The following is a 23,935-nucleotide window of genomic DNA, read 5'->3' as shown; positions in this document are numbered from 1 at the left end:
ACCCCTCAAGCCATGCCACCCCAACACCACAGCGTATCGGGGGATCATTTGCGGCTTCTGCAGGAGGAAGTTACGGCCCTCTTGGCCAAGGGGGCCATCGAGCGCGTTCCTGGGCCAGAAGTAGGATGTGGTTGCTACTCCCACTACTTTCTGGTACCCAAGAAGAGCAAAGGGGGCCTACGGCCTACCTTGGACCTACGGAACGTCAACGGCTTCCTCCGGAAGGAGAAGTTCAAAATGCTGACTCTGGCTCAGGTCTTAGCTGCCCTGGACCCAAGAGACTGGATGGTAGCGTTGGACTTGCAGGACGCTTATTTCCACATCCCCGTCCTGCCGGCCCTCCGGCGCTACCTGCAGTTCACGGTGGGCCATGAGCGCTTTCAGTTTACCATGCTCCCCTTCGGCCTTACCAGCGCCCCACGGGTGTTCACGAAAGTGATGGCGGTGGTCGCAGCTCATCTGCGCAGGTTAGGAGGCTCTGCGCCTTTGGCAGTGGCTGGAACATCAGGGTGTGACCCTGGGGGTTCAACACCTGGCAGGTTCTCTGAACGCCAGGGCGGACGAATTCAGCCGCCGGTGCATGATGGATCACGAATGGCGTCTGGACTCGGACGTGGCGCAAGGCCTCTTTCAGCAGTGGGGAGAGCCTTGGTTAGATCTATTTGCCACCGAAGTGCAATGTCATCAGTTCTGCGCGTTGGAATTTCCAAGAAGGCACTCGCTCGGAGACGCTTTTCGTCGCGAGTGGAGTTACGTTCTGTTGTACGCCTTTCCGCCTATACCACTTCTGCCCAGAGTGCTGAAGAAGATCAAGCGCGACCGGGCACAAGTCATCCTTGTGGCTCCTGACTGGGCACGAAGGTACTAGTATCCCGAGCTACTCAGTATGTCAGTCGATCCCCCGGTTCGTCTGCCTCTTCAGGAGGACCTTCTGTCGCAGCAGCAGGGGACGGTCCTCCACCCGAGCCTGTACAGTCTCCACCTCCATGCTTGGAGCGGCGACAGTTGAGGCCATTTGACTTGCCTCCTGAAGTCTGTAACATCATTCTGGCAGCCAGGCGTCCCTCCACAAAGTCGGTATACGCCTGCAGGTGGAACAGATTTGTGGCATGGTGCACAGCAAAGGCTGTGGATCCTCTCTCTGCCCCTCTTTCTGAGGTTCTTCTCTTCCTTCTTTCTCTTGCCCAGCAGGGCTCTGCTCTGGGCACTATCAAGGGCAACCTTTCTGCTCTTTCAGATTTTTTAAGGCTGCCTGATCAACCTTCTTTGTTCAAGTCCCCTGTTGTTAATCGATTCCTGAAAGGCATCACACATACGTTTCCACCTGTTCCCTTCGTGATGCCTCAGTGGGACTTGAACCTGGTTCTTACTTTTCTGATGTGCGCTCCCTTTGAGCCACTCCACAACTGTCCTATCCGCCTTCTTACCTTGAAGACTGCCTTCCTGGTTGCCATCACCTCTGCCAGGAGAGTGAGTGAGCGCCAGGCTCTATCCTCTAAACCTCCTTTCCTTTCGGTCCATTCGTACAAGGTTGTGTTGCGGATAAGGCCCTCCTTCCTGCCCAAGGTAGTCACAGCCTTCCACATCAGGCAGTCCATCACCTTGCCCACCTTCTTTCCGCCTCCGCATCCCTCGAAAGAGGAAGAGAGGCTCCACCGTCTGGACCCAAAACGTGCGCTCTCTTACTATCTGGATCGCACACGCCAGTTCCGGGTGGATGGCCAACTCTTTGTTTGTTACGTGGGCGCTAAGAAGGGAAAGGCGGTGCACAAGCGGACCATCTCACGGTGGATCATCTTGTGTATCTTGTGTATCCAGGTGTGTTACTCCTTCGCTAAGAAGGAACCCCCTGTTGGACTCAGGGTCCATTCCACTCGGGCCACGGCGACTACAACTGCCCTGGGCCGAGGAGTGCCCTTGCAGGACATTTGCCAGGCAGCTACGTGGGCTTTGCTGCACACGTTTGCAAGACACTATTGCCTGGACAGCCAAGTCCGGAGGGATGGCTTTTGTGGCCGTTCTGTCCTCCAGGACTTTCTGGTGTGATTATTGGTTCGCAGACCCACCACCGGGGTTGGTATTGCTGGGGTATCTATTCTAAGGTAAGGAATCTATCACTAACGTGTCTCTTTCAGATGCACAAGTTACTACTTCTGTAAGAGACATTAGTTAGTGATAGATTCCTTACCGACCCACCCATCCTCCCCGTTCTGCGAACCGATATCCAGGGCTAAGGTCATCCCCTTTCAGGGCCCTAGTTTCAATGGCACCAGTGTTGGTTTTTAGCATACCTCTGCGTTTCTGGCGTGGAAAAGCTGTGTCTGAGAACTGACGTCAGCACGCAGAGGCGGCGTCTAAGTACTCCGACGACGTCATCACGGCGCCGACGACTGACGCGGAGCCGCAGACGGCCCCTACCGACCCGCAAGGGCACTGCTACGCAAACATTTCCGGATCCAGTCTGACGCCTGGGGATATTCTAAGACAAGGAATCTATCACTAACTAATGTCTCTTACAGATATATTGTTACACAAGTAGTAACTTGTGCGTTTCTGATGGTTGAGAGCTTCCATGCACAATTTATTGACAGAGGTGGTTTTTCCGCCAGTTTATGATCTTATCAGAAGGCACTCCGAAGGAATGATGGCAACTTTCCATAACTTATTAGCTATATTTCGCCTTTAGGGGTTGAAGTACCAGATCTAGACATAGCTCAGCCCTATATAGTTTAATCAGAACACTATTGGATGTCTGTCTTCAAGGTGTGCTTAAAATGAGAATAGGATATGGTTACAAATGTAATTGATGCTGAATGAATGAGGCCATTTGATCACAATAGAGTCACTGCCCAGATCATCCAATTTAAAATATTTCATATAATCAACATTTCCTTCACTCTAAGCTGTCCCACATGCAGACTGGATGGGGCAGACATCTGGCATGTGTGGAGTAATTTTAAGGTCATTTCTGCCTTCTGGAATTAGGTTATTTCAAATCTGAGTTGATCACTTTTGGTGGAAACTTTAGAGGAGTCGTTTTAGGGCTATTGCTTGTGACTACCAAATGCGCCCCCAGTTGCAGTTCTTAGCACTGAGACTTGTTTGTGAAACAATGAATAGCCTTAATATGGGAGGGTGCACAACTTCCACTGTACACGCCCTATCTCACTGACGTGTAAATGGGTCAAGGTCCAAATGTTATCTGTTGAACAAGGAAGCCAGCTGTATGTGTGGTCATGCCCTCTCTTTCAATATTTTCTTGAGAGCTGGTACTGCGCTACACTTGAGAATTCGACATAAGTTGCGGAGTGGAGTCTCTAAAGTACTGAAATCGCCATAAGAGTTTGTTGCTGTATAGAATCTGTTGGTATTATGACTGATAACAGCCAAACAGCAAAGTGATTAGCTGGAAAGCAAAAACATCATGATCTTGAGGGTATACGGTTATGAGAAACTGACGTTCTGATTCTTGCAGTGAAGAACATTATCCTAGTAGGTACTAGCTCAGAGAGAACCTCTATTAACACTGCTTACCTGTGGCAAAGCTATATAGTACTCAACAGTCAATGGTGGTCTTAGGTGAAAAAAGATGTTCAAGGGCAGGAAAGTGTGTTCCAAGGTAGGGATCCATTATGAAAAGTCCCTCCACCCGTTCTCTCCTCCACCACCACAAAAAGACCATAAGATGTTAGCAAAAGCTATTCCGCCATATACATTTTAAAGTGTAAACACAAATGCAGGCTTCATGTACACAAGCAAAATAGTACCCCTGAAACTATTCCGCTTGCAGAATTCAGCGACGGGAATTTTTTTTTTCCTTGATTACTTCTAGATTTCTTTGTGAATTACAAGAACATTATAAATTTGCTGTAGAAAATGTCATAAATCAAGCATTTTATGTCCAGAGATATGTAATTGCAATTTTCCATTCTAATTTATTGTGTCACATAAAGCAAAGAATTGAGTGGATAAGCAATTAGTTGATGACTTTCTCATTCAAACATTTGTATTACGGGTAGAGCGGTCTGACCATTGTAAATGAATTGTTCATTGTAACTTCTATCTGCTATTTTGGTAATGCTTGGCAATAACATTTATTTGGGGGACAGAGAGGTTACCTTTACGCTAGCCGTACGTGTCTAATAGCGGATGTTCATTTCATAACTAGGTACCGATGGTTTGCCTGACTTGTTCTGAAGTGATGTACTCCTCTTTCAGGTCCTTTGTCTTCCCAGCCACCCATGAAGACCCTCCGGGAGAGAAGAGCTACCGATTTGCCTATCCTTGATATGTATATTGCAGCCAGGGAAGAAGGCGAAGGCATGGAAATGACCGACACTGATTCAGTGTCTTCTGCCAGCACCTATTTACCCCCATTAGAGCAGCTGCTTAATTCTCCTGAGTCGAAGTTTGGTAGGTGAATTGTTTAGTACTTCCTTCATTGTACATTTAACAGACTTCATTTATTTTAATGAAAATATTGTGATCAGTGAAGAAGTCTTCATTGTGATATTTGGTTAAACTTCAAGCCAGATACGTTTGGCTAAAATACAAATGCAATGAATGACTGATAGGGTTTTATGACAGTCTCATCCTGGATCCTCAATCGTGGAATGAGCTGGAAGGCACCACAACTGCTGCCCCTTCAGTGCTTGCCTCCACCAAGCTCCCTATTGTTTAATAAGAGAATTAGGAAAGCTTCAAACAGTGCAGCACAGTACTGTCAGTGTGCGCTGCGTAAGACTGTAAAGTTGGGATAGTCAGCCCAATAGGTAGCAGGGGGCTGCACTTCAGGCTTCCACTTACAAGCTATTAGGGGAGTTTGGGAATGTGCACTTTTCTGTCTGTTAGGCATTAAAACAATTGTCACTTTATTTTTTCAAAATGCTACATGTTGAATTTTGTTTTTTTCCACTTTTATTTTACCCTAATTTATTCTACCGAATACTCACTTTCAATTCTGATAAATATTCCAAGGTAGTCTGCATTGGTTTTATGACATAGTTTGCAATTTGTTATATAATGAGTATCTATTCTGCTTGATTTGTTTTTCAATTTCCGTTTTTCATTTTAAGTCCTCTGTGGCTTCCTTCCTATACACATCCATGTTAGACAATTATTCTTGTAGAATTACTTCTGTTATCAGCGAGGTGTGGCGCAGCCTCCAGAGCGACTGACTCCGAAGTGTGGGGCTCATGGTTCGATTCCCAGCACCGGCGGCAGCTCTGCTCAGTATCATGTGACTCTGGGCAATAGCTCACTTAATCTCCCCGACGGCCCCCAGTGCCTTGAAACCTGAAGGGGTGATATGTTTGCGCTTTACAAATATGGATTATTATTATTATGTAATTTCAGACAACTATCCTCGATGCCTTTCTTCCTGTGCACATCCATGGTATACATTCATTCCTGTACAATCACCTCTGTTATTTGATGTCACTTCAAACAACTGGGATCACTTAAATATTTGACGATGCAGGTGCTTTTGAAGAAATACAAAATTTGCTTAATAAAGGGCAAAAATTGGCCTATGTCGATAGCAGCTTCCATGGAATTGATTGTTGATATCAAATTCGTTGCTGTCGGTTTTGAGAAAACTGAAGGCTGCAGAAATAACAGGAGTAATATTTTATTATTCGTGGAGTCATTTAAAAAAAAATGACAACCAGAGAACAAATAAAATGCCTTTCTTGGACATTTATTTTGCATTTGACCTTTTAGTTGCCATACTGGGTGAATGCCTATTCTGAAATTTAGTATCTTGTAACGTAGACTGATGTACAGCATTTTTTTTCTGATATGAAGAAACCGTTCTGATGGCTACTTCTAACTGTTATACTGAGGAGCTAATTGTAACCCTGGTCCCAATGTACACCAAATTTCTGAGTCCATTGGCGAAGTCACTGCAGATCGAAGCCTTTAGGGAAACCATGCTCCTCGTCTTCAAGACACTTCATGCTCCCTCTAGCATGCCTTTAGGCCCCAGTGGGTCCGCAGAAGATTCAATATAGGTTATCTCTGGTTGATCCATCTTCAGCACAGAGCCGCTTCGTGTACGGCCCCAGACTCAGCCGACTGTGATTCCAGCACCAAAATTTGCACCAGTCTCTTAGATGTCGACAACGGTGGAAGAGGAGGACCTACAGCTTATTGTGTTGTCCAATTCTAAGCTAAATTTATCTTGACCAAAGGCCCCATGCCGATCCTGATGTGGTGCAACCAATGCTCAACCCCTCTGACTCAGACCCAGCACCATTACACACAGTCACACACAGACACTTCCCCAATTATTTGGCGTAGAATCGAACCAGAGCCAGCTCTATGGAGACTAAAATGGGTGTGATGGGGATACATGTGCCGCAAACTGTGATGAGGACAATTGGTATGTGGACTTGCAAGATGTAAGTGGGCAGAATACCTCAACCAATACTGGGTTTGTTTCTCCCCTGGACAAGTGATTGAGGAGAGTGCATCATTTGCTACAGTCATAACGAGAGCTGTTGAAGTCCTTGACCTCCACCTCCCCTCTATAGAGGTAAAAACAAATGTCCTTACTGAGGTTCTTCAGCCTAGCCAGGCTCCAACCAAACCTCTTCTGCCCTTCAGTGAGGCCCTTACTGATACGTTCTTGGGCACTTGGGCAAAACCATGTTCTGGACCTACAGTCAATCTCTAAGTTGCACTTTGCTGTGGATCAACTCCAAGTGACCCTTTTTTGTTTTTTGCCCAGCATCCAACTCCTGGGAGTTTGGTGGTGCAGACGTCCACCAACAGAGTGAACCCTAACATCTTTCAGACTTTCCCTACTGACAGAGTCTGTATGTATGGAAACATTTGGCAAGAGAATGTTTTTATAAGCCAGATTTGCCTTGAGGTCGACCAACGCCATCTGCCTCTTAGGATGCTAAAACCATGCACTCTGGGACATGGTTGGTGAGATCTTGCGGGCATCCTCAGAAAACCTACGGGCTTTCTTGACCCAAACCATTCATGATGGCCACATCACTCTCCTTGGGCCTTTTAACAATAGCTCGGTAGTGCCTCAAGCAGTTTCGTCCTTTCTCGTGATATGCCAGGCACTTGGTGTTTTGGTAGCACCAGGCCCCATTGCCTGCACAATAGGCATCCCGACCCGGTCGAGTTCAGAGCTGTGGCCCCAGCAGACACTGACCCAGCCATCATGGATAGCACACACATCTCATTCCTCCACCCCGCTAGCAACATCTTCGGAACCTCTTTATGGTGCCTTCAATGGCACGTAACCACCCTATAGGAAACAGGGTCCACCACTTCCTCCAGGGGTGGCAGGGCATCATGTCTGACATGTGGATCCTTCAAATCGTCCAACGGGGCTATACCCTGCCATTCCTTTTAGAACCGCCACACCTGCATTAGAACAGCTTTCGGAGGACTGTTGATTATGCCTCAGGAGGTGCAAGCTCTTTTGGCCAAAAGAGCCATAGAGATGGTGCCAGCGTCAGAAGTCTGGCCTGAATATCATTCCTCCTGCTTTCTTGTGCCGCAAAAGGACAGAGGCCTTCATCCTATTGTGGATCTTTCAGAAGCCTTGATCCCATTGAGGATCTTTGTCCTCTCAATGCCTTCCTGTGAAAGAATACATTCAAGATGCTCATGGTGGCCCATGTTATTTCTGTCTTGGACCTAGGAGACTGGATGGTGGATTTGGACTTAGAGGCTGCCTGCATTTAAATCCCCATCCTGCAGGCCCACAGATGGTATCTGTGTTTCAAGGTGGGCTATGAGTATATTCAGTTTGCCGTGCTCCCTTTCATTCTCACAACTGCCCTTTGAGTGTTCCAAAACTTGATGGCGGGCGCTGCTCATCTTTGGCAGTCGGGGGTACCAGTCATCCCCTACCTTGATGACTGACTGTTGAAGACAGCGCGCCACAGTCACACACCACCACCGGACCAGGGAGAACCTCTTGACATCACTGAGCTTCTCAATAAACTTTCCGAAGTCACACTTGACTTCTGCGCAGAGGCTTCCTTTCATCGATACCATCCTGGATAGAGTGCACTGTCTGGCCTTCCCTAAGGACATTCAGGTTGTGACAAGGCTGTGATCCCGTCAGTCTTTGTCCTAGTCCTCACTGAGTATGGTTATGAGGGTTCTTGGCCTACTGGCCTCTTGCATCCTGCTCACTGCCCATCCCAGATGGCACATGTAAGCCCTACAGTTGAACCTGAAGTCTCAGTGGGCCTGTAACCAAAGTAATCCTTGTGATTATATTAAGGTTTTGGAGGAGAGTGGAAACGATCTGCAGTGGTGCCTGTTCAATAGTATTTGGACCAGTTGCAGATTCCTCTTCCTACCCAACCCAGAGGTGATGGTGATGATGGATGTATCATTACTGCGTTGGGGAGGCCATCGGGGAGAAGTGGAGATCAGAGAAGACTGTGGTCTCGAATGGATACCTGCCTCCACATCAATTTGTTTGAGTTGCAGGTCATTCACTTGGAAATGAAGGCTTTCTTGCCAACCATCAATGGGAGGCTGGTGCAGGTTCTCACAGACAACACTACCACCTTGTACTGAGCACTCAACAATAGAGAGGATACTCCTAGAGTGGGCCTGTGGAAAACTGATATGGACTGGTGCATGCTCCAAGAAAAGACGGTATACGAGGCGCGGGGGTGCCCGTGGAAATGGATAGCAGTATGGACCAACTGGAATGAATACAGAGGTAACATCTGTGAGTCCCCCCAGGTATTCCCGATTGACGAACCGCTTGTACTGTAAATGCAACGTGATGTATTGTTATTAATGCCTCTATACCATAATTACTATGTATGTATTGCAATTCCCTGCGCTCTTATGTGGATATTTTATGCCTTGACTGTGACGACCACCACCTAATTTATTGTTCTCAATAAAAAGAATAAAACACAAAAAAAAACTATAGAGAGGATAGGGGAGAGGGTTCCTCATCCCGTCCCCTAGCAGCCCCGCCATTTATAACAACACTGGGATAGGGGGTCCATAATTCTCTGTTTTCAACCTCTAGCAGTCCCTCGTTAAATAGTAACCTTCTAGAGTGCCATTAAAGTGTACCCTTGTCCTAAGCCTCTATTTACAATGTTTTTATATGATTATTAATTGCTAAATATTGCACCAGTCGAATGTTCAACATAGAGTTCTGTGGGTTTAAAGCCTCTATGGCAGCCGATACACAGGTTCTTACTTCCAGAGCTAAAAACTCCTTACGCAGCAAAGTCCTCCACTGTACTAATAAGTCCGTGACAATGCTGATTGTTCCTTGCTGATATTGTAAGAATTTATCCCTAGGCACCCATGCGCTACTTTTGCCAATGTTGCTTTATTCTCCATGCGGCTTTTCTGCTGTATACATTTATTCAAAGGTTTCTAAAAAGTATAATCGGCAGTGTTCACTTGCCATAAATCTGAAATACCAAGATTCTCTAAGCTTCTCTGCAGATACTTGACATTTCCCCCTCTACAGGTTTGTTTCTGCCCAAGCCAGATGTGGCAATGAACTTTCAGGGACACTCCAAAATGGATGACATTTAACAAATGCTCCTTGTTTAGCTAGTGATTGTTTTATCAAAGAGAATTCAAGCCTTACCTGGGCTGGAGAAGCAGAATTTGATAGCTATAACACTCGTTTAGAAGTACGTATTACAAGCTTCTCCAGAAGATCAGCTTCTTCACCCAGCATTATCTTGCCTCCGAATCCATTTTGATTTTATCACTATTATCAATGCATCTAGATTGAGCTCCCACAGGCTTTTCCTCAAATTAGAGAATGCAAAATGTAGTACATCTGAATTTGCAATAGTGTTTTTTTTGTGCAGCAAAGGACCTCCTCGAGTTCAATTTGAACCTTAGGTATGTGTAGGTTACAGTTTTCTCAATCTGGCCCCTTTGAGGCACCATTCCCCTGTTTAGGTATTTGGTGATTTAAGGATATTAGTTTGGTCTTTTGGAGATTGATTTCCAGCTGGTTTATAATCGATTAATCGGCGAGCCTATTAATCCATCTTTGCAGCCCTACTCGAGTATCTCTTAACAGGAGGAGATCATCTGCATATAGGATATTACACAACTGTTGCACGCCAAGACTCCGAGCATGTGACACCACTTCAGAAAGAGACTACAAAAGATCAGAAATAAACAGATTGAAACTGACATCCGTGCGCAGCAGTGGTGTTAATATGCAGCTCTACTCTGCAACATCCTGGACAGTATGGAGCCAGCGAAGAGCAATACGTCACAAAGTAGTGGCATGCAGGAGTATTGCTGGAGAAAGGTTTCTGGATCCAGTTGGCGCCTAGAGAGTACTCTTGAGGTGAGGAATTTGTGATCAGATAAGAGTATCCACCAGACTGAGTGTTAAGAAGATAAGTAACTAGTTCATCTTCAAAGGCCACATCCTTGCTTAGAACATCTGTCTGCCCTTCTAAGTCTCTAGTAGAGTAAGACCAAAAAGAGGTGGTACAGGAGACATCGCCTTTTCTATTTACCTCTACAAAGGTTTTCTAGGTTAACGCCACAATATGACTGTAAACAGGTAAACTGACTACACATTACTTTGAAGATAGACCATTTCATGTAGGTAAGTAGCTAACTAGTTGCTATTTGTTAAAGGCAATGAACATCTGGATATTTGTATAGTACTAGCATAAGTATTGTACAGAAAATAAGGTTACGCAAAAATGTGCATTGATTGCTTGATTAAAAATCTTGCACTTATTCATTCTTTAATTGCCTCTTTATTAAACGGAGTGGGTTCTGTTTCAGCATTATTCAGCTGTGGAATACAATGATCAGTTTAAAAAGGTATACAAATGTAACAGATGCAGTGGTGTTTATTTTTAATATTATTTACATTTCAGATCCTCCTCAGTGGCAACCAGAACTCTCCAAAGAAGAATTAGTCCAAAAACTAAACACAACAAGTAAGAGTGTTGACCACCTGAGCGGATTACTGCATGAGACAGAAGCGACAAATGCAATCCTAATGGAACAGATTACTGTAAGTCCTGGGCACATTTGTTATATTGTTATGATGCAGGCGAGCCGCCACTTATGATAGTCGCAGTGTACCTACAATAAATAATAATGACAAAACGCCTCATTAAGACTATAGTCAAAGAAAATTCAAAAGAAACAAGCATTTGCAATGCAATAGGTCTCGCATTAGGAAAGTTTAAGCTATTGGTATTGTAAATGACACATTTTTTTATTTGTTTTGTTTTTGAAAATAGCTAAATTAATAGCTTTGTCATTTACAATGCCAATAGTTATAACTTTCGCAAATGTGACACGTATAGCATTTGTTATGCAACATGTGTTGTATTTACGTGACTTACATGTATTGATATTACAAATAAGAATGGCTTTTAATTTTTTTTCAATTATTAATACTTAAATAAAAGTTATTGTCATTTATAATGGCAATAGCTTAAAGTTTTGTAAATAACTTTTGTGAAGATTATGTTCAGTGTATTTTATTGTGCCGAAAATCCAAGAACAGAAGTGAAATATTAACATCTTTTTGTTACATTTGTAATAAAGCTTGAAACATTGAGAGAATATATTTGAACCAGGTGTTGTTGAATGGTTGCACAGATTGATGCTGTTGTGGCGCTGAGTGATGTTGTGATGGCTACCAAGTGATGATGTGGCAGCGCATAGTGATGTTGTGGTGCTCCTGAGTGATGCTGTGGTGGTGCGTCGTGATTTGCTGTATGCTATGCTATGTTTATTTTTGCTATCCTATGTTTTGTTTTTTATGCTATGCTATGTTTTGCTATCCTATTCTTTGATTTGTTATGCTATGCTGTGTTTTGTTATGCTATGCTATGTTTTGTTATGCTATGGTATGTTTTGCTATGCTATGCTTTATTATGCTATGCTATGTTTTGTTATGCTATGTCTTGTTGTTTTTTATTATGCTATGCTTTGTTTTGCTATGCTATGTTTTGTTATGCTTGGCTTTCACCTTGGGGATACCCTGTAGGGGCTATCTCGCAGGGAAAAACCAGGACGGGTTCCCAAGGCAAGCGCGGAGATACCCCTTCGGGGGTCGATTCTGGTGCTATATAAGAAATACAATAATAATAATAATAATGTGTTGTTTTGTTTTGCTATCCTATGCTTTATTTTGTTATGCTATGCTATGTTTTGTTGTGTTTGGTATGCTATGTTTTGCTATGCTATTATGTTTTGTTTTGCTATACTATGTTTTGTTGTGTTTTGTTAAGCTATGCTATGTTTTGTTGTGGTTTGCTATGTTTTGTTATGCTATGTGTTGTGTTTTGTTATGCTATGTTTTGTTATGTTATGCTATGTTTTGTTTTGCTATCCTATGCTTTTTGTTATGCTATGTTTTGTTATGCTATGCTATGTTTTGGTATGCTATGTTTTGATATGCTATGCTAAGCTTTGTTTTGTTATGCTATGTTTTGTTGTGTTTTGTTAGCTATGCGATTCTTTGTTGTGTCTTGCTATGCTATGTTTTGTTATGCTAGGTTTTGTTTTGCTATCCTATGCTTTGTTTTGTTATGATATGCTATGTTTTGCTATCCTATGCTTTTTTTGCTATGCTATGCTATGCTGTGTTTTGTTATGCTATGCTGGTGAGGGTGTGTGTGTGTGTGTGTGAGGGTGAGTGAGGGGGTGTGAGGGTGAGGGTGTGTGAGGGCGAGGAGGTGTGAGTGAGGGTGGGTGAGGGTGAGTGAGGGTGTGTGGGTGGGTGTGTGAGGGTGAGTGAGGGTGAGAGGGTGAGTGAGGGTGAGTGAGGTTGAGGGTGTGTGAGGGTGAGTGAGGGTGTGTGAGGGTGAGGTGGTGTGAGGGTGTGGGGGGTGAGGGTGTGTGAGGCTGGGGGTGTGTGAGGGTGAGGGGGTGTGAGGGTGAGGGAGTGTGAGGGTGAGGGGCTGTGAGGGTGAGGGGGTGTGAGGGTGAGGGTTGCGAGGATATGGGTTGCAAGGGTGTAGGGTGCAAGGGTGTGAGTGGGTGTGATGTGTGAGGTGGAGCGTGTAGGGGTGTGATGTGTGAGGGGAAGGGTGTGGGGTTGTGCGAGTGTGAGGCGGAGGGTGTAAGGGTGAGTGAGGGTAAGGGGGGGTGAGGTTGAGAGGGTGTGAGGGTGAGAGGGTGGGTGAGGGTAAGAGGGTGTGTGAGGGTGAGAGGGTGGGTGAGGGTGTCTGTGAGGGTAAGGGTGTGTGTGAGGGTAAGGGTGTGTGTGAGGGTGAGGGTGAGAGGGTGAGTGGTGAGAGTGTGTGAGGACGTGTGAGGGTAAGGGTGTGTGATGGTGTGTGAGGGTAAGGGTGAGGGGGTGTGTGAGGGTGTGGGGGTCTGAGGGTGAGGGTGTGTGAGGGTGAGGGGGTGTGAGGGTGATGGGGGTGTGAGGGTGAGGGAGTGTGGGTGTGTGGGGGTGTGAGGTTGTGGGGGTGTGAGGGTGAGGGGGTGTGTGAGGGTGAGGGGGTGTGTGAGGGTGAGGGGGTGTGAGGGTGAGGGGGGGGTGTGAGGGTGAGAGGGTGTGAGGGTGAGGGTCCGAAGTAGGGTGAGGGAGGGTGAAGGTGTGTGAGTGAGGGGGTATGAGGGGAGGAGGTGTGTGGGGAGGTGTGTGGGTGAGTGAGGGTGAGAGGGTGAGTGAGGGTTGTGGGGTGAGGTTGTGAGGATGTTAGAGGGTGGGTGAGGGTGTGAGGGTGAGTGAGGGTGTGTGAGGGTGAGAGGGTGTGTGAGAGTGAGAGGGTGTGTGAGAGTGAGAGGGTGTGTGAGGGTGAGAGGGTGTGAGGGTAAAAGGGTGTGTGGGGGAAAACCTGCATGTGGTCACACTACGGAAGCAAAAACAATATTCTAAGAGGAAATGAAGCCACTGGGATCGATATGGAATCAGTGGCTAAAACGAAGTTAAAAGGCCTCGGCCAGTGAGTCTGGCTCTTAACTCTGAGGAAAATCGAGGAACACCTGGGGTCTTGGTTTTTAGGAAAGCTACCCTGCTGCAAGAGAGGGAGTTTTGTTTGTAGGGATAATTGATGCAGTGTGTGTTCACTACGTTAAGGAACATATTGCTGATTCCTAACATGTTGCAGTTGAAATTGATATTATTTTGTGCTGAGAAGTGAAAAAAAATTAAGAAATGTGAACCAAACAGCAATCGGAAACACCAGATGCAAAGGTAGCTCTGCTCGTTAAGGTTAAACATAGTGCCAGAAGTAAGTGTAGTACAGAGTTATTTAAAAACATAGGTGGCTTTTCTGACCAAAAGGCCTATTTTTTCAAATTATTTCAGTTTCCAAACATGTGACTGTAGTATTTTATTAGCAGGAGTAAGCTGACACATCAGTGACTGCGGTAGCTTACACAAGTTTCACTTCTGGCACCGTTATCATATGCCCTGGGGAGGGGGCGGTCCCTGGGGCAGAAAAATGGCCATGGAGGGAGTGGCCTTGTGCGCCCCCTCCTTTAATTTAATAAAGGAGGCATGCCCATTACCTGGCCCACACGGGGCTAAATTAAAAAAACTACACGGGACCCCGGACTTGGTTTTTATTTCAAGGAATCCTACTCACAGTGGACAGGGAGAGTATCGACCACAGATGTGGGGACACTCAGTGTTTTGTAAAATACCCCTCACACACCAACAGGCCCCTTGGTGTCATGCTTCATCATTGGGGCCTTCGCACCCCTCTAACGGGATGCGACGTGCTGCGACCTACGACTACGCGGGAGCACTGAAAGTAGACTATGTGTGGTGCGTGTGATGGAAGTGGTTGGGTATTTTAAATGTGAGTGGTGGGATATAGTGAAGGTTAAAAAGTACCTGGCTCGTAGGTGTAAGGAAAAAACTTTATTCATAACCTCGGGCTGGTACTATTAAAAGAAGTGCAGTTTGAGGTAGTTAGCTGTCGTGACTATGGACAGTACCTCTGGTGTGCGTCGACATGTTTCGGAGTCTGTGCTCCTTCTTCAGGACGGGGGCACAACTTCCCCACCTTACTCACGTTTTTTTATATAATGTGTAAATAACCAAAAAGTGAAAGACTATTTACAGTGTATAAATGGTAAACTAAGGCTATAATGTGCCTACAGCGGTATAAGACCATGCAGTTGCATGACTCATTGTGTAAGGTTTTCTTGCTTCATGAGCATTTCAAGAACGTCTGGGGTTTGTTGCTAGCGGAGCAGCGTAAGGGGTAGCACGGAGGTAATTTCTTCCCGAATCTTCCCGAATTTAGCAACAAACCCCAGACGTTCTTGAAATGCTCATGAAGCAAGAAAACCTTACACAATGAGTCCTGCAACTGCAAGGTCTTAAACCGCTGTAGGCACATTATAGCCTTAGTTTACCATTTATACACTGTAAATAGTCTTTCACTTTTTGGTTATTTACACATTATATAAAAAAACGTGAGTAAGGTGGGGAAGTTGTGCCCCCGTCCTGAAGAAGGAGCACAGACTCCGAAACATGTCGACGCACACCAGAGGTACTGTCCATAGTCACGGCAGCTAACTACCTCAAACTGCACTTCTTTTAATAGTACCAGCCCGAGGTTGTGAATAAAGTTTTTTCCTTACACCTACGAGCCAGGTACTTTTTAACCTTCACTATATCCCACCACTCACATTTAAAATACCCAACCACTTCCATCACATGCACCACACATAGTCTATACTTTCAGTGCTCCCGCGTTGTCGTAGGTCGCAGCACGCCGCATCCCGTTAGAGGGGTGCGAAGGCCCCAATGATGAAGCATGACACCAAGGGGCCTGTTGGTGTGTGAGGGGTATTTTACAAAACACTGAGTGTCCCCACATCTGTGGTTGGTACTCTCCCTGTCTACTGTGAGTAGGATTCCTTGTGTTAATGTAACAGTGCCCGTGGAGTAAGAATCCTAACTCTGTACTCTACCTCCCTTCTGTTGTTATTTGGTTTTTATTTCTTCATGCTTGTCACGATTTTGCTGCAAAATTATAATTTTTTTAAAGTGTTTTTTTTGCCCTCTGAGACCATCAGACCAGAACTAAGGTGTCAGGGTATTCCTACCCTGACCACTTTTCGTTTTTTTTTTAAATGTTTTTTTTGGGTAGAGACTCAGCTGAAGCAGAGTCCCAAGATGGCTGCCAACACTATATGGCGACCGTGCGAACGTGCAGCGGTCACGCGCAGCGGGCGCGCCGATTGTTCGCCGAAGGCGCGCCAAAGGTAAGCCCGTCTACGCCCGTCCGCGCCTGGACCGCGCCCAGCGCCAGGACCCCTGGCCCCCGCCGAAGCAAGACGAACCGCCGGACCTACGACGCCGCAACACTCATCGCACTCAACACCAGTGAGATCCCCGGATGCTACCGAGCCACCCCGAAGCACACCCACGGACCCTTCAGCTGCCACGCCTGCAAGTTCACCTGCATCCGGACCTGCCTCGCACCAGCACCCGCCAAGCCGAACACCAGCAACAACCACCTGAAGTGCATCCTGCTCAACACCCGCTCCGTCCACAGGCACGCCATCGAACTCTGGAACCTCCTCGACACCACAGCTCCTGACGTCGCCTTCCTCACGGAAACCTGGATGAACAACTCCTCGGCACCCGACATCGCCATCACCATCCCAGAGGGATACAAGATCACCCGCAGAGACCGCGTCAAACAGACGGGAGGAGGCATCACCATCATCTACAGAGACACCATCCACATCACGACCAACACCGACGACACCCTGACAACCGCCGAACACCTGCACTTCCAGATCCGCACCGACCCGAACCCTCAGAGGCACCCTGATCTACCGACCCCCGGGACCACGCACACAATTCAGCGAGGACATCGCCGACTTAGTCAGCCCACATGCCCTCCCCTCCGCTGACTACATCCTCCTGGGGGACCTCAACTTCCACCTGGAGAATAACAACGACCGCAACACCATCACCCTGCTCGACAACCTCGCCAACCTCGGACTCAAGCAGCTGGTGTCCACCCCCACCCACCTCGCCGGACACACACTCGACGCCGTCTTCTCATCCAGCAAACACATTGCCTTCGGCCACGCCACTGGACTCCACTGGACGGACCACAGCTGCGTCCACTTCACCTTCAGAAAAACGACGATCCACCACCACCAGCAACAGGTCGCTCGAAGAAGCTGGAACAAGATCACAGCCGACCAGCTCGCCGCTTCCCTGAGCCAGCACCCTCCCGCCAGCTCAGCGAACCCCAGCCAGGCCGCCGACAACCTCACGAAGTGGATCAGCAGCTGCGCGGACGAACTCGCCCCACTAAGGACCCCGCCCAGCAGACCCGGCAGCAAGAAGGCCCCATGGTTCACAGACGAACTCAAGAGCTCCAAGAAGAATTGCCGAGCCCTCGAGAAAGCCTGGAGAAGGGATCCAACACCGGACAACTTGACCACCCTCAAGCTTGCCACCCGGAAACACCACCAACTGATCCGCGCCACCAAGAAAACTGCTTTCAAGGACCGGCTGGACAACAACGCACACAACTGCAAGGAACTCTTCAACATCGTGAAAGAGCTCTCCAACCCCAACGCCGGAAACAACGACATCACCCCATCGCAAGACCTCTACAACTCCCTCGCCTCCTACTTCCACAACAAGATCGCTGACATACACAACAGCTTCAGCGCTCAACCGACGCTCGCCACGACCGAACCACCGCCCCCCACCACCACCATCCGCGCCTGGACTCCGATCAGCACCGAAGACACCGTCCGCATGATGAACTCCATCCACTCCGGATCTCCAACCGACCCCTGCCCTCACCACGTCTTCAACAAGGCCGACGCTGTCATCGCACCCCACCTGCGGGACATCATCAACACCTCCTTCGACACCGCTATCTTCCCGGAAAGCTGGAAGCACGCAGAACTCAGCGCCCTGCTAAAGAAACCTACAGCGGACCCCACCGAACTCAAGAATTACCGCCCCATCTCGCTCCTCCCGTTCCCAGCCAAAGTCATCGAGAAGACCGTCAACAAACAGCTGGCCGCCTTCCTCGAGACGAATGGATCCCTCGACCCCCTCACAGTCGGGCTTCCGAGCCAACCACAGCACCGAGACCGCCCTCATCGCTGCCACCGATGACATCCGAGCCCTGATGGACAACGGAGAAACAGCGGCCCTCATCCTCCTAGACCTCTCCGCGGCATTCGACACTGTCTGCCACAGCACCCTAGTGCAGCGCCTCAGCAACGTCGGAATCCAGGAGAAGGCTCTGGAGTGGATCATCTCCTTCCTCGCTGGAAGAACACAGAGAGTCCGCCTACCACCGTACATGTCAGAGGCCACCGAAGTCATCTGCGGCGTCCCTCAAGGATCGTCGCTGAGCCCCACCCTCTTCAACGTCTACATGAGCCCCCTCGCGGCCATCGCACGCCAACACAACCTCAACATCATCTCCTACGCTGACGACACCCAGCTGATCCTCTCCCTGACCAACGACGCCGCCGCCGCCAGAGCAAACCTTCACGAAGGGATGAAAGACGTAGCCGAGTGGATGACGACCAGCCGCCTGAAACTGAACTCAGACAAGACGGAAGTCCTCAACCTGGGTTCCTCGCCCTCCGCCTGGGACGACTCCTGGTGGCCCCCCGCCCTGGGCACCGCACCCAAACCGACAGACCACGCACGCAACCTGGGCTTCATCTTGGACTCCTCCCTCACCATGACCAGACAAGTCAACGCCGTCTCCTCGTCATGCTTCAACATCCTGCGCATGCTACGGAAGATCTTCCGGTGGATCCCCACCGAGACCAGGAAGACGGTCACCCAGGCCCTCGTCACCAGCCGACTGGACTACGGCAACGCCCTCTACGCCGGAACCACCGCGAATATCCAGAAGAGACTCCAGCGGATCCAGAACGCCTCAGCCAGACTCATCCTCGACATCCCACGACACAGCCACATCTCCGGACATCTGAGAGACCTGCATTGGCTCCCCGTCAACAAAAGAATCACCTTCCGTCTCCTCACCCACGCACACAAAGCCCTACACGATCAAGGCCTGAGCTACCTCAACAACCGCGTCAACTTCTACGCTCCCAAACGCCAACTCCGATCAGCCAGTCACGCCCTCGCCGCCGTCCCCCGCATCCGAAGAACGACAACAGGAGGAAGGTCCTTCTCCTACCTGGCCGCCAAGACCTGGAACTCCCTCCCGACCGACCTGCGCCTGACCCAAGACCACCTCTCGTTCAGGAAGAAGCTCAAGACCTGGCTCTTCGAGCAGTAGCAGCACCCCCCCCCCCCCCCCCCCCAAGCGCCTTGAGACCCTCCGGGTAAGTAGTGCGCTCTATAAATATCTGTGATTGATTGTGATTGATGGTTGAAGTGTTAGCAGGCAATCAGAGTTCTGCAGATCTCTTCCCAAGCGTGTTATTATTCGCAAATTAGCCACAATTGTAGATAAACAAATTTGGAACCAAACTCTACCTTTCTACCAAATTCAATGTAATTCCGTCCAGTGTTTCGGGCTGCAGGCGTATCTAAAGACTATATAGGAATTAACATGGGAAATGCACTTTTTTGACACCTCCTTTTTCTCAGCCCCCGCTTTACTGATCACCCTGAAACTTTCCATGAAGAACCAGATTAATTGTGGTACCTTTTGGGAAAATGTGAAGATTTGTCATACGGCACCCAAGTTCTAGGCAAGTCAACCAGGCGGTAATCTATATATTCACTGAAAAAAACAAAAGTTACAGAGATGTTACAGTTTGGCTCAGGTTTCACTCGTACAAAACTAGAGAAATTCAGTAGTCATAGTTAGCTAAGCTAACTATAAATCGTGCTCCTGCAATGCACTGCTTATTAGCTCACATATTACATCACTCATGACATGGTCTATGACATCACCCATGACATCTCAAATGGCATCACTGATGATATCCACAGAATCTGATGCACCCACTCACACCCCATGTAACCTTTCATTCACCCACTCCAATTTCCACACTACTGGTGGCGAAAGGTGCGGGCCTCCAGGAGACTTGCTACTTTTTTTTAACAAATATTTAGGAAGGGGTCCTCATGGCCCTCCCCCCCCCCCCCCCAGCCCCCCCCCCCCCTTCCCGGGCTGCTGTGGGCCCAGGGGACCCTACCCCCTGGGAATGCCCTTTAAAAAAAAAAAAGGGTTATTATTAAAAGAATGGGAGACTGCGCGGCCCCCCTGCCAGGCCAATTTGGGCCACGGGGACCTCATTCTCCTGCCGGTCTCTGCCTCTGGGACCCCATTCTCCAGGTCCCTCTTTAATTTTTTTTTTTTTTTTTTAAAGGGGGGGGGGCTGTGTGCCACCCTCCTTCCCTAGGCCATTTCTGGCCTTGGAGACCCCATCTCTGGGGCTTGAAAGGGATGTGGGGGTGGGTCGCGTGATTTCCCTCCTGAGGCCAATTTTGGCCCTGGGGCTGGGCGTATATATATGCATTTTTTTAAAGGGGAGGGGGACCGCTCGGCCCCCCTCCCCAGTCCAATCCCCTGAGGCCAGGCTGTCAACTTTTTTTTTAATGAGGGAAGAGGACCAGCGCTGCCCCCTTCCCCGGCCCGATTTTGGCCCTGGGGACCCCATCCCCCAGGCCTAGTCACTACGCTGGAGGCCACGGGGGAGCCTATAGGCCTCAGCGGTCCCTGCCGGCTCCCCTCCTCCTGTTGGAGCCAGCATTGCTTTGGTATTCAGGGAGCTGCTCCGTGGATCCCAAAGCAAAGTATCTGTTTTCCTGCTCGCTTCACAATGGGCAGGGAAAGTGACACTGCTCTGCTTTTTGTAGGCGAGAACCTTTTTGCTCTTTTTTTTAACAAATATTTGTGCCCCGGGTAAGTGGCAGTCCCCGGCCTGCGGGGACCATGTGGCCCCCCCCATTATTTGTCATTAAAGCCTGGGGGAGGTGGCGGTCCCCGGGGCTGCAGAGAAAGCCGTACAGCACCCCACATTATTTGTCATTGAAGCCCCGGGGAGGTGGCGGGCCACGTTGCAGCAGTGGAGCTGCGAGGCTCCCCCACATATAATTATCTGACTGCCCCAGGGGGTCCTCGTGCACCCCCTCCTATATTTTCATAATGCCCCCGAGACCTGGCCCACCAGGGGTCCTAAAGGCCCCTCGCCCCAGAGGCCTCTAGGGTCAGGGTGTTTCTGCCCTGCCCCATTTTTTTTTTTTACTGTTTTTCTTGTGACTCGGTTGAACTGAGTCACAAGATTGGCTGCCAACACTCCAAACCAGTGCTGGCAGCTATCAGATCTCGGCCCTGAGATCAGGAGGGGCCGCCGATCTACCGTGGCCTCAGTTGTATATCTGAAAAATCTTTACATTTCTCAAACGTCACTTTCTAGACCAAAAGCTACCTTTCTGCCATGTTTTGTTTAATTCCGTTCATCAGTTCTGGCTGTAGCAGTGTCTAAAAGATCCTATGGAAATAAAGATGGAGGAGAAGCTTTATGTCCACCCCCCCCCCCCTCCCCCCTTGCCCCTTTTCATCTCTGCTTCTGGTTGACGGATACCCGCAAAAGTTTCAAGACAGCAGCTGAAGCGAGTATCAAACTAGTTTTGGAAAATTCTCAAATTCTTTTTCTTTTTTAATGTTTTTATTGATATTTACAGGTTACATGTAACAGATATAACAGACATTTTTGGATGTTATTCGCTGACCTTTGTAGAAAAATAACGAAAAGAGACATAGAAACATAAACATGAAACATAAAACCCAGAGTGGGGGCGGTTTGTTGGGCAGGAATGTGGCCGTTGTCTGTCAGGGGTCGGTGGGCCTGAGTTTGTGGAAGAGGTATGGCTATGGTGGTTTGAAGGTGTCCATGTGTTTGTCCAGTTTGGTCCACATTGCTCGGTCGTGGTGTCTCCCTGGCGTGTTTCTAAGGGTGGTGGTGTCCGCGCCCCTTAGGAAGATCACCCAGTTGAGCCATCCTTTGAAGGTGGCCTTCATCAAACAACACCAAAGTTAGTGGCAAATGAAAAAACCCTCTTCCAATGGAAACTGCACTATGTATTGTATACCCCTCAGTGCGTGTACATTCATTATCAAAAGCTGTGACAATTTTATCATTATCAATTGTCTCGGACATATTTGTTTTCCTACTGAAGTATTTGCCTGAAAAGAGGAAGCATTGATGTAAGAAAGGGGAAACATCCTCAACAACGACTCTGGAACAACGAGTTCCTAGAGTCACGAAAGCTGAACAACGACTTGCACGAACAACGACTTAGCCTGAACCACGTGCAAGTCGTTGTTCAGAGGAGCTTTAAAGCAGACACAGGTAAGAGGGTTTCGTTTCTAGGGGTTTGGGGGGACATGTTAGTTAATTTGTTTTTAGGGTTTGGATTCGTATAAAGAAATAAAATAAATGTGAGTGAGGGAGTATGGAAAGATGAGGGGTGCCGATCTGAATACAAAGTAAAGGTAAATAAAAATCTAACTGCGGCGTTAAAACATAATTTCAGTGATCGATTTAAACAAACTCAGTATTGCGTTCCTTTCAAAATATTTTTACAAGAAGTTTGGTCGCAGTAGATGTCTCACTGACACACAAGGTTAAGCTGCGTAAGCAGAATTTTTCGGATGGTGCTGCATTACTCTAAGCAGATTTACCGACTATACTTTTTAATTTAGTTTCCACTGATTTTTAAGAAGAAACCCATTTCAGGAAAGCTTCGCATCCCACATCCTAATCTGCATTAAATAAACTCCTAAAACAAACTTTCACAGGGAGTATTACTGATCACAGGACACAGGTTATTTTTCATTTTTGAAGTGTTTGGTGTGGCTCGTAAAAGCTCTTGTTGACCAGTTTCACTCCGTAGGCAATTTACTTGCTCTATGCAAACATTTACATTAAAAAAATAAAACTTTAAGGTAGGGACTTGTGACTGCATTTTTATTTTTTTTATAAATAATCTGCTTTAATGTGCTTCAATATTACTGACAACTGAAAGAACAAGTGGTTAGCTATTCGGCGCTTCCATCGTGCACTTCCTATTCAAGTTTATCTGCACGAGAGGCCGCAGAGTTTGCGTAAACACATTGTTTTGGTGATTAAAGAAAGTTCTTGCTTTCACCTGGCAAGGCTGCAGCAGCTTGGCATCGAGGATGTTGACATTATGATTGATGGATTACTTTCAGTGCGTTTGGTGTAGTGGTTAAACGTGGAGTTCGTGGTTCAGTAAGTCGTGGATAAATAATTCGTGGTTTGGCACAGGTCGTTGTTTAGCCTTCGTGGTTCAGGCACTCGTGATTTAGTAGGTAGTCGTTTAGTCATACAACCGTAAGAAAGAGAATTGCATTGAGACAAGATTAACATTCTTAATACATGGGCATTTCTCTGTTGGAACTGTATGCAAGTAAAGAGCATAATTCAGATCTAAATATTTTCTTTGTAGCTTCTCAAGAACGAAATCAGAAGACTCGAAAGGAACCAGGAACGTGACAAGTCGGTCAGTAACCTGGAATACCTCAAGAACGTCCTTCTGCAGTTCATATTTCTGAAGGCAGGCAGTGAGAGACAGCGACTTCTGCCTGTAATTGACACCATGTTACACCTCAGCCCTGAAGAGAAGGGAAAGCTTGTAGCCATTGCCCTAGGTGAGTGGAAACAGAAACGGCAGTGCAGTAAAATAATAGTAACACTATCTCAAGTCGATAAATATTAAAGATGTATTTATGTGTTTGAATGTTTTCATCGACAAGTCACAATATGTTCTGCTCTCTAACTTATAGTTGCCTACGCAAGCTTATCCTGTTCCATTGTTTGCATGACCAGTCTTGAACACATTGTGGATAAGCTTTCAAAATCTGCCAACCTGATACTAGCCTGTTGGGACAGGAATGTCCCGCTCATGGTGTACAGTAGTGCCCCCTGCCATGCTTGCCCAAGTGTGAGTATCTGGTATCCTGTTTTCTGTTTATGGATGTTTGCGCTAATTTGCCCTGCACAAGTC

General features: G+C 47.5%; 1 protein-coding gene across 2 annotated transcripts in view; it reads left to right on the top strand.

Annotated features, from left to right (window-relative positions):
* Positions 1-23,935, top strand: part of GCC2 (GRIP and coiled-coil domain containing 2) — a 402,205-nt gene that overhangs the window by 365,399 nt on the left and 12,871 nt on the right. For both annotated transcript variants that reach the window (XM_086934291.1, XM_086934290.1), the window contains exons 20-22: positions 4,219-4,413; positions 10,878-11,017; positions 23,378-23,579. In XM_086934291.1, coding sequence (XP_086790417.1) covers positions 4,219-4,413; positions 10,878-11,017; positions 23,378-23,579 — 537 coding nt within the window. The remainder of the gene's footprint in view (positions 1-4,218; positions 4,414-10,877; positions 11,018-23,377; positions 23,580-23,935) is intronic.

This window comes from Lissotriton vulgaris, chromosome 8, assembly GCF_964263255.1.
Source record: "Lissotriton vulgaris chromosome 8, aLisVul1.2, whole genome shotgun sequence".
In the NCBI taxonomy this organism is placed as follows: Eukaryota; Metazoa; Chordata; class Amphibia; order Caudata; family Salamandridae; genus Lissotriton; species Lissotriton vulgaris.
This window is presented reverse-complemented; position numbering and strand designations above follow the sequence as displayed.